This window comes from Drosophila ananassae, chromosome 2L (genome assembly GCF_017639315.1).
Source record: "Drosophila ananassae strain 14024-0371.13 chromosome 2L, ASM1763931v2, whole genome shotgun sequence".
NCBI classification, from domain to species: domain Eukaryota; kingdom Metazoa; phylum Arthropoda; class Insecta; order Diptera; family Drosophilidae; genus Drosophila; species Drosophila ananassae.
This window is the reverse complement of record NC_057927.1, coordinates 13,996,228-14,007,175: the sequence shown is the minus strand read 5'-3', so window position 1 is coordinate 14,007,175 and position 10,948 is coordinate 13,996,228. Positions and strand designations below refer to the sequence as shown.

Below are 10,948 nucleotides of genomic sequence, written 5' to 3'. Positions count from 1 at the left end.
ATATGTACTTAATAAATCACTACAAACTGTTTTAAATTTTACATAACTTTCCATTTTCCTACCCAAAATATTGTACATGTCGGGGTCAAAATGAACCAACATTGAAATAGGACTTGAATATTTAGATTCCTATCTTTGATTTTGAATTAAAATTGCCATAGAATAGATTTGAGTTGAATAAAATAATAAATAATTTATTTTTCATTTTTTAAATAATATTTTAACAATTTGATGCTAACTTATAAGTTAAAGTCTATTAGGAACTAGTGAGTTGGTTGAAACCAAAAACTCACATCAGTCTGGGTAACTTAAAAATAATGAGAATGCATATTTTGGTAAGTCAACCTCCTTAGTCAACGCTTAGTCAACCTCCTCGACGGTGGGTCCTGAGTATCCACCAAATCCTCCAGCCTGCTGTCCACAGCCGGCTCCAGGACCTCCCGGAGCACCGGCCGCTCCTGCGGATTGCTGGTGCATCTTGGTCATGATGGGAGAGCAGTGGCGGGTGAGCTCCTCCAGCTTGTGGTCGAACTCCTCCTTCTCGGCGGTTGTGTTGGTGTCCAGCCAGCGAATGGACTCGTTGCACTTGTCCAGGACCGACGACTTGTCGGCCTCGCTTAGCTTGTCGGAGCCGGCCTGCTCCACCGCCTGCTTCACGTTGAAGACGTAGCTCTCCAGGCTGTTGCGGGAGGAGATGCGCTGGCGCTGCTTCTCGTCCTCGTCGGCGTACCTCTCCGCCTCGTTCACCATGCGGTCGATCTCGGCCTGCGACAGCCGTCCCTTGTCGTTCTTGATGGTGATGTTCTTGGCCTTGCCCGTGCTCATCTCCTTGGCGGTGACGTTCAGTATGCCGTTGGCGTCCATGTCGAAGGTGACCTCGATCTGGGGCACTCCTCTGGGAGCAGGCGGAATGCCGGACAGGTCGAAGGTGCCCAGAGCATTGTTGTCCTTGGTCATCGCGCGCTCGCCCTCGTACACCTGGATAGAGACTCCAGGCTGGTTGTCGGCGTACGTGGAGAAGGTCTTGGTCTGCTTGCACGGGATGCGGCAGTTGCGCTCAATGAGCTTCGTCATGACGCCGCCGGCGGTCTCGATTCCTAGCGAGAGTGGTGCCACGTCCACCAGCAGCACGTCCTGGATCTTGCCGGTCTGGTCGCCACTGAGGATCGCAGCCTGGACAGCTGCTCCGTAGGCGACAGCCTCGTCAGGGTTGATGGAGAGGTTCAGGCTCTTGCCGTGGAAGAACTGCTGCAGCAGGCTCTGCACCTTGGGAATGCGGGTGGAGCCTCCCACGAGGACGATGTCGTGGATCTGGCCCTTGTCCATCTTGGCGTCGGTCAGGGCCTTCTCCACGGGCTGCAGGGTGTTGCGGAAGAGGTCCGCGCAAAGCTCCTCGAAGCGGGCACGGCTCACCTTGGTGTAGAAGTCGTGGCCCTCGAACAGCGCGTCGATCTCGATGGTGGCCTCTGTGCTGGAGGAAAGGGTGCGCTTGGCCCGCTCGGCAGCTGTGCGGAGGCGTCTCAAGGCGCGCGGGTTGGAGCGCAGGTCCTTCTTGAACTTTCGCTTGAACTCCTCCGCCAGGTGCGTGACCAGCCTGTTGTCGAAGTCCTCGCCGCCCAGGTGAGTGTCTCCGGCAGTGGCCCGCACCTCAAACAGGGATCCCTCGTCGATAGTCAGGATGGAGACATCGAAGGTGCCGCCGCCCAAGTCGAAGATGAGCACGTTGCGCTCTCCCTTCAGGTTCTTGTCCAGTCCGTAGGCCAGGGCTGCGGCAGTGGGCTCGTTGATGATGCGGAGCACATTGAGCCCGGCGATGCGGCCGGCGTCCTTGGTGGCCTGGCGCTGCGAATCGTTGAAGTAGGCGGGAACCGTGATCACTGCGTCGCTGACGGTCTCGCCCAGGTACGCCTCGGCAGTCTCCTTCATCTTGACCAGCACCATGGAGCTGATCTCCTCGGGGGCGAACCGCTTCGGCTCACCCTTGAACTCCACGCCGATCTTTGGCTTTCCCCCATCGCTGACCACCTTGAAGGGCCAGTGCTTGATGTCCTCTGCGATCTTGGGGTCGTCGTACTTGCGCCCGATCAGGCGCTTGGCGTCGAAGACTGTGTTCCGGGGATTCATCGCCACCTGGTTCTTGGCGGCGTCTCCGATCAGGCGCTCGGATTCTGTGAAGGCCACGTAGCTGGGCGTGGTCCGGTTGCCCTGGTCGTTGGCGATGATCTCCACCTTGCCGTGCTGGTAGACTCCCACGCAGGAGTACGTGGTGCCCAGATCGATTCCAATGGCAGGCATTCTGTTTCTGTTTGTTTCTGTGGCTTACTTGCTTCTTTGGTGAATGACAGAGTACTGACGGTGTACTGGTTTGGAGATTCCTCCTCTGTTGCAAATTGCAATTTCAAATTCTCGTTCAACTTCTTGCTTCTAGATACTTTCGGATACTTGTTGGATTATCTTGACGATTTATTCACTTTGAGTTGGCTTGTTCAGCTCAGTTGCTTTGCTTGGTTTGGTTGCTTCGCTTTCGCGATGTGTTTAGTTCGCTTGTTTGAATTGAATTGAATTGAAGCGAAGAGAAACGGCCGGCTATTTATACCCCGGCTATCTCTTCGCGAACTTTCTTGCTCTCACCTCGAAGGTTCGAGAACTGCTCTCTCGGCGCTTCGAGAGGTTTGTGTGGTAATGGCCACACAAACAGTATAACAGTATTTTAAGAGAGGGTGGGTTAATGCTTCCCGTCAATGCAGCTATAGAATTTTCTCGATTTTTCCCCGCCAAACATTTAAACCTACACCAAAAAGAGATATTTCTAGAAATCTGAAAATCGAATTTTGTATATTTTTGCAGACAGGCCCCAAAACCTTACCTTGACCAAAAAAGGAGACCCACCAACAATTTATTCCACCAATTTACAACACATTTTTCACATTTTAATGCGAATTAAAAAGAATAGTTTAAGATCTGATGATTATTGGCGAAGATATAGCCTCCACAATAGCCCCTCACTGCTTTCATCGTCAATTTTAAAGGGGACCCCAAGGAAATTTGAGAAAAAATCTGAAAAATATTTTGTTCGAAGATTTTAATGCAGAATGATGGAGAATCTATCTACAAATCGTTAAAGGTATTCCGCTCCAGAATCGGATGGAAATCGGCCAAGATATAGCCCCCACAGTGGGGTATATACCCAATAATAGCAATATTGCTATTTTCAACATTTTGAAGAGATCCCCCAGGAAATTTGAGAAAAAATCAGAAAAACATTTCGTTCTTAGATTTTGATGCAGGATTATGGAGAATCGATCTACAAATCGATAGGGGTATTCCGCTCCAGAATCGGATGGAAATTGGCCAAGATATAGCTTCCACAGTGGGCCATACTGCCCCACCGTGCACTTTTCAACATTTTGAAGGGGATCCCCCAGGAAATTTGAGAAAAAATCAGAAAAACATTTCGTTCTTAGATTTTGATGCAGGATTATGGAGAATCGATGTACAAATCGATAAAGGTATTCCGCTCCAGAATCGGATGGAAATCGGCCAAGATATAGCTTCCACAGTGGGCCATACTGCCCCACCGTGCACTTTTCAACATTTTGAAGGGGATACCCCAGGAAATTTGAGAAAAAATCTGAAAAATATTTCGTTCTTAGATTTTGATGCTGGATTATGGAGAATCTAACTATTAATCGTTTATTGTGCAATGAACTCCATTTTCATCCATCTTGCGCCACCTTAACCTTGAAAAGATCAAAGACATGTTTAAAATGGTCAAGTCAGTGGTCCCCTACTGAGTCATTCTTTTCTAATAACCATTTAGAGTCTTTTAAAATAGCTACGTGGAGGAAAGTTGGGGTTCTTTTGCTGGAATCTGGAATCTTGGAATCTGAAAATCTGGATTGGAGCTTGGGTGGGATATTTGCTAGCGCCACCCTGAGGTAAGATGAATCGGAGAAGTTCCGTCCAGCAAAAACAACAGACCCAACAGTCTACTCAAATGGAAATAGAAAAACTTCAGAAGAAAAAAGCGTAGGATTCAGTTTGAGTATAAAATAAATAATTTATTCTTCGATTTTCTAGTTAATAACATATCAATTTGTTGCTAACTTAAAAGTATCTATGTACAGGAACAATACTTTGATTTTGTGTGTTGGTTGAAACCAAAAACTCACATCAGTCTGGGTAACTTAAAAATAATGAGAATGCATATTTTTGGTAAGATATGACCGCTTAGTCAACCTCCTCGACGGTGGGTCCCGAGTATCCACCAAATCCTCCAGCCTGCTGTCCACAGCCGGCTCCAGGACCTCCCGGAGCACCGGCCGCTCCTGCGGATTGCTGGTGCATCTTGGTCATGATGGGAGAGCAGTGGCGGGTGAGCTCCTCCAGCTTGTGGTCGAACTCCTCCTTCTCGGCGGTTGTGTTGGTGTCCAGCCAGCGAATGGACTCGTTGCACTTGTCCAGGACCGACGACTTGTCGGCCTCGCTTAGCTTGTCGGAGCCGGCCTGCTCCACCGCCTGCTTCACGTTGAAGACGTAGCTCTCCAGGCTGTTGCGGGAGGAGATGCGCTGGCGCTGCTTCTCGTCCTCGTCGGCGTACCTCTCCGCCTCGTTCACCATGCGGTCGATCTCGGCCTGCGACAGCCGTCCCTTGTCGTTCTTGATGGTGATGTTCTTGGCCTTGCCCGTGCTCATCTCCTTGGCGGTGACGTTCAGTATGCCGTTGGCGTCCATGTCGAAGGTGACCTCGATCTGGGGCACTCCTCTGGGAGCAGGCGGAATGCCGGACAGGTCGAAGGTGCCCAGAGCATTGTTGTCCTTGGTCATCGCGCGCTCGCCCTCGTACACCTGGATAGAGACTCCAGGCTGGTTGTCGGCGTACGTGGAGAAGGTCTTGGTCTGCTTGCACGGGATGCGGCAGTTGCGCTCAATGAGCTTCGTCATGACGCCGCCGGCGGTCTCGATTCCTAGCGAGAGTGGTGCCACGTCCACCAGCAGCACGTCCTGGACCTTGCCGGTCTGGTCGCCACTGAGGATCGCAGCCTGGACAGCTGCTCCGTAGGCGACAGCCTCGTCAGGGTTGATGGAGAGGTTCAGGCTCTTGCCGTGGAAGAACTGCTGCAGCAGGCTCTGCACCTTGGGAATGCGGGTGGAGCCTCCCACGAGGACGATGTCGTGGATCTGGCCCTTGTCCATCTTGGCGTCGGTCAGGGCCTTCTCCACGGGCCGCAGGGTGTTGCGGAAGAGGTCCGCGCAAAGCTCCTCGAAGCGGGCACGGCTCACCTTGGTGTAGAAGTCGTGGCCCTCGAACAGCGCGTCGATCTCGATGGTGGCCTCTGTGCTGGAGGAAAGGGTGCGCTTGGCCCGCTCGGCAGCTGTGCGGAGGCGTCTCAAGGCGCGCGGGTTGGAGCGCAGGTCCTTCTTGAACTTTCGCTTGAACTCCTCCGCCAGGTGCGTGACCAGCCTGTTGTCGAAGTCCTCGCCGCCCAGGTGAGTGTCTCCGGCAGTGGCCCGCACCTCAAACAGGGATCCCTCGTCGATAGTCAGGATGGAGACATCGAAGGTGCCGCCGCCCAAGTCGAAGATGAGCACGTTGCGCTCTCCCTTCAGGTTCTTGTCCAGTCCGTAGGCCAGGGCTGCGGCAGTGGGCTCGTTGATGATGCGGAGCACATTGAGCCCGGCGATGCGGCCGGCGTCCTTGGTGGCCTGGCGCTGCGAATCGTTGAAGTAGGCGGGAACCGTGATCACTGCGTCGCTGACGGTCTCGCCCAGGTACGCCTCGGCAGTCTCCTTCATCTTGACCAGCACCATGGAGCTGATCTCCTCGGGGGCGAACCGCTTCGGCTCACCCTTGAACTCCACGCCGATCTTTGGCTTTCCCCCATCGCTGACCACCTTGAAGGGCCAGTGCTTGATGTCCTCTGCGATCTTGGGGTCGTCATACTTGCGCCCGATCAGGCGCTTGGCGTCGAAGACTGTGTTCCGGGGATTCATCGCCACCTGGTTCTTGGCGGCGTCTCCGATCAGGCGCTCGGATTCTGTGAAGGCCACGTAGCTGGGCGTGGTCCGGTTGCCCTGGTCGTTGGCGATGATCTCCACCTTTCCGTGCTGGTAGACTCCCACGCAGGAGTACGTGGTGCCCAGATCGATTCCAATGGCAGGCATTCTGTTTCTGTTTGTTTCTGTGGCTTACTTGCTTCTTTGGTGAATGACAGAGTACTGACGGTGCACTGGTTTGGAGATTCCTCCTCTGTTGCAAATTGCAATTTCAAATTCTCGTTCAACTTCTTGCTTCTAGATACTTTCGGATACTTGTTGGATTATCTTGACGATTTATTCACTTTGAGTTGGCTTGTTCAGCTCAGTTGCTTTGCTTGGTTTGGTTGCTTCGCTTTCGCGATGTGTTTAGTTCGCTTGTTTGAATTGAATTGAATTGAAGCGAAGAGAAACGGCCGGCTATTTATACCCCGGCTATCTCTTCGCGAACTTTCTTGCTCTCACCTCGAAGGTTCGAGAACTGCGCTCTCGGCGCTTCGAGAGGCCCGTATGGCTATAACCATGAGGTATAACAGCATTTTAGGAGAGGGTGGGTGCCAGTTGATGGTAAATTGAGAAAGCAAAACAGTTTCTCGACTTCTCTTCGCCAAACATTCAAACCTACGACAACAAAAGATATTTCTGGAAATCCTAAGTATAAGCAATTTAGCTTTGAAAGTTTTCGCAGCAAGGTATAAATACAACTGGCTATTTGAGCTATCGTAGCAGAGGAGGACTTTAAGAATTCATCCAGCTGAGGTCAGACACTTCTTAATATTAAGCCTTAAAGCAAGACATCAAATTCATAAAAAATGTATGAAATATGTAACATGAAATTAAAAATAGGGTCATTCCAGTTAAATGATGTTTGGTTCCTAAAATTTAAAACAAAGTAAATGTTTTAAAAAAAGGGATTGGGGTTGGGGATCTAAATATTTAATATCACTATAACCCACCATCTATAACTTCCAAAAACTGACCTCAAAAAATCGTAATAAGTCTGGTTATATTTAGATTAATAGCTTCGGATGTTTATTTTATAAAAAAAACCTTGATAAACGTTATCTCGAAGATTTCCCGAAAATATTTCTCGCAGCTCGGAATATTCTATGGACAACGGCACCTTTCTGCCTTCCTGGTAGTAGTTCATGTCGCAGGTGGGTCTCCATAAGTGCTTTTTGGGGGGCCATCTTCTATGTCGTTGCTGATACGACAGCTGTGTTTATACCAGTCCGCAAAAACAAACAAAATATGATATTCAGATTTCTAGAAATATGTTTTGTTTGAATGTTTGGCGGGGAAAAATCGAGAAACTTCTATTGCTGCATTAACCCGCCCTCTCTTAAAATACTGTTATACTGTTTCTGTGGCCATTGCCACACAAACCTCTCGAAGCGCCGAGAGCGCAGTTCTCGAACCTTCGAGGTGAGAGCAAGAAAGTTCGCGAAGAGATAGCCGGGGTATAAATAGCCGGCCGTTTCTCTTCGCTTCAATTCAATTCAATTCAAACAAGCGAACTAAACACATCGCGAAAGCGAAGCAACCAAACCAAGCAAAGCAACTGAGCTGAACAAGCCAACTCAAAGTGAATAAATCGTCAAGATAATCCAACAAGTATCCGAAAGTATCTAGAAGCAAGAAGTTGAACGAGAATTTGAAATTGCAATTTGCAACAGAGGAGGAATCTCCAAACCAGTGCACCGTCAGTACTCTGTCATTCACCAAAGAAGCAAGTAAGCCACAGAAACAAACAGAAACAGAATGCCTGCCATTGGAATCGATCTGGGCACCACGTACTCCTGCGTGGGAGTCTACCAGCACGGAAAGGTGGAGATCATCGCCAACGACCAGGGCAACCGGACCACGCCCAGCTACGTGGCCTTCACAGAATCCGAGCGCCTGATCGGAGACGCCGCCAAGAACCAGGTGGCGATGAATCCCCGGAACACAGTCTTCGACGCCAAGCGCCTGATCGGGCGCAAGTACGACGACCCCAAGATCGCAGAGGACATCAAGCACTGGCCCTTCAAGGTGGTCAGCGATGGGGGAAAGCCAAAGATCGGCGTGGAGTTCAAGGGTGAGCCGAAGCGGTTCGCCCCCGAGGAGATCAGCTCCATGGTGCTGGTCAAGATGAAGGAGACTGCCGAGGCGTACCTGGGCGAGACCGTCAGCGACGCAGTGATCACGGTTCCCGCCTACTTCAACGATTCGCAGCGCCAGGCCACCAAGGACGCCGGCCGCATCGCCGGGCTCAATGTGCTCCGCATCATCAACGAGCCCACTGCCGCAGCCCTGGCCTACGGACTGGACAAGAACCTGAAGGGAGAGCGCAACGTGCTCATCTTCGACTTGGGCGGCGGCACCTTCGATGTCTCCATCCTGACTATCGACGAGGGATCCCTGTTTGAGGTGCGGGCCACTGCCGGAGACACTCACCTGGGCGGCGAGGACTTCGACAACAGGCTGGTCACGCACCTGGCGGAGGAGTTCAAGCGAAAGTTCAAGAAGGACCTGCGCTCCAACCCGCGCGCCTTGAGACGCCTCCGCACAGCTGCCGAGCGGGCCAAGCGCACCCTTTCCTCCAGCACAGAGGCCACCATCGAGATCGACGCGCTGTTCGAGGGCCACGACTTCTACACCAAGGTGAGCCGTGCCCGCTTCGAGGAGCTTTGCGCGGACCTCTTCCGCAACACCCTGCAGCCCGTGGAGAAGGCCCTGACCGACGCCAAGATGGACAAGGGCCAGATCCACGACATCGTCCTCGTGGGAGGCTCCACCCGCATTCCCAAGGTGCAGAGCCTGCTGCAGCAGTTCTTCCACGGCAAGAGCCTGAACCTCTCCATCAACCCTGACGAGGCTGTCGCCTACGGAGCAGCTGTCCAGGCTGCGATCCTCAGTGGCGACCAGACCGGCAAGATCCAGGACGTGCTGCTGGTGGACGTGGCACCACTCTCGCTAGGAATCGAGACCGCCGGCGGCGTCATGACGAAGCTCATTGAGCGCAACTGCCGCATCCCGTGCAAGCAGACCAAGACCTTCTCCACGTACGCCGACAACCAGCCTGGAGTCTCTATCCAGGTGTACGAGGGCGAGCGCGCGATGACCAAGGACAACAATGCTCTGGGCACCTTCGACCTGTCCGGCATTCCGCCTGCTCCCAGAGGAGTGCCCCAGATCGAGGTCACCTTCGACATGGACGCCAACGGCATACTGAACGTCACCGCCAAGGAGATGAGCACGGGCAAGGCCAAGAACATCACCATCAAGAACGACAAGGGACGGCTGTCGCAGGCCGAGATCGACCGCATGGTGAACGAGGCGGAGAGGTACGCCGACGAGGACGAGAAGCAGCGCCAGCGCATCTCCTCCCGCAACAGCCTGGAGAGCTACGTCTTCAACGTGAAGCAGGCGGTGGAGCAGGCCGGCTCCGACAAGCTAAGCGAGGCCGACAAGTCGTCGGTCCTGGACAAGTGCAACGAGTCCATTCGCTGGCTGGACACCAACACAACCGCCGAGAAGGAGGAGTTCGACCACAAGCTGGAGGAGCTCACCCGCCACTGCTCTCCCATCATGACCAAGATGCACCAGCAATCCGCAGGAGCGGCCGGTGCTCCGGGAGGTCCTGGAGCCGGCTGTGGACAGCAGGCTGGAGGATTTGGTGGATACTCGGGACCCACCGTCGAGGAGGTTGACTAAGCGGTCATATCTTACCAAAAATATGCATTCTCATTATTTTTAAGTTACCCAGACTGATGTGAGTTTTTGGTTTCAACCAACACACAAAATCGAAGTATTGTTCCTGTACATAGATACTTTTAAGTTAGCAACAAATTGATATGTTATTAACTAGAAAATCGAAGAATAAATTATTTATTTTATACTCAAACTGAATCCTACGCTTTTTTCTTCTGAAGTTTTTCTATTTCCATTTGAGTAGACTGTTGGGTGTTTTTGCTGGACGGAACTTCTCCGATTCATCTTACCTCAGGGTGGCGCTAGCAAATATCCCACCCAAGCTCCAATCCAGATTTTCAGATTCCAAGATTCCAGATTCCAGCAAAAGAACCCCAATTTTCCTCCACGTAGCTATTTTAAAAGACTCTAAATGGTTATTAGAAAAGAATGACTCAGTAGGGGACCACTGACTTGACCATTTTAAACATGTCTTTGATCTTTTCAAGGTTAAGGTGGCGCAAGATGGATGAAAATGGAGTTCATTGCACAATAAACGATTAATAGTTAGATTCTCCATAATCCAGCATCAAAATCTAAGAACGAAATATTTTTCAGATTTTTTCTCAAATTTCCTGGGGTATCCCCTTCAAAATGTTGAAAAGTGCACGGTGGGGCAGTATGGCCCACTGTGGAAGCTATATCTTGGCCGATTTCCATCCGATTCTGGAGCGGAATACCTTTATCGATTTGTACATCGATTCTCCATAATCCTGCATCAAAATCTAAGAACGAAATGTTTTTCTGATTTTTTCTCAAATTTCCTGGGGGATCCCCTTCAAAATGTTGAAAAGTGCACGGTGGGGCAGTATGGCCCACTGTGGAAGCTATATCTTGGCCAATTTCCATCCGATTCTGGAGCGGAATACCCCTATCGATTTGTAGATCGATTCTCCATAATCCTGCATCAAAATCTAAGAACGAAATGTTTTTCTGATTTTTTCTCAAATTTCCTGGGGGATCCCCTTCAAAATGTTGAAAAGTGCACGGTGGGGCAGTATGGCCCACTGTGGAAGCTATATCTTGGCCAATTTCCATCCGATTCTGGAGCGGAATACCCCTATCGATTTGTAGATCGATTCTCCATAATCCTGCATCAAAATCTAAGAACGAAATGTTTTTCAGATTTTTTCTCAAATTTCCTGGGGGATCCCTTCAAAATGTTGAAAATAGCAATATT

General features: G+C 51.0%; 3 protein-coding genes across 3 annotated transcripts; 1 reads left to right on the top strand and 2 right to left on the bottom strand.

The window, feature by feature from the left end:
- Nucleotides 1-167: 167 nt before the first annotated feature.
- Nucleotides 168-2,580, bottom strand: LOC6501160 (major heat shock 70 kDa protein Ab). Its single transcript, XM_001954630.4, has one exon. The coding sequence runs from the start codon at nucleotides 2,293-2,295 to the stop codon at nucleotides 361-363; it is 1,935 nt and encodes a 644-aa protein (XP_001954666.1). The 5' UTR covers nucleotides 2,296-2,580; the 3' UTR covers nucleotides 168-360.
- A 1,455-nt stretch (nucleotides 2,581-4,035) lies between these two features.
- Nucleotides 4,036-6,451, bottom strand: LOC6501159 (major heat shock 70 kDa protein Ab). The gene has a single exon (XM_001954629.4). It carries the CDS (start codon nucleotides 6,163-6,165, stop codon nucleotides 4,231-4,233), a length of 1,935 nt encoding a protein of 644 aa, XP_001954665.1. The 5' UTR covers nucleotides 6,166-6,451; the 3' UTR covers nucleotides 4,036-4,230.
- Nucleotides 6,452-7,512: 1,061 nt separating this feature from the next.
- On the top strand, nucleotides 7,513-9,927 carry LOC6499424 (major heat shock 70 kDa protein Ab). The gene has a single exon (XM_001954628.4). It carries the CDS (start codon nucleotides 7,798-7,800, stop codon nucleotides 9,730-9,732), a length of 1,935 nt encoding a protein of 644 aa, XP_001954664.1. The 5' UTR covers nucleotides 7,513-7,797; the 3' UTR covers nucleotides 9,733-9,927.
- Nucleotides 9,928-10,948: the final 1,021 nt, after the last annotated feature.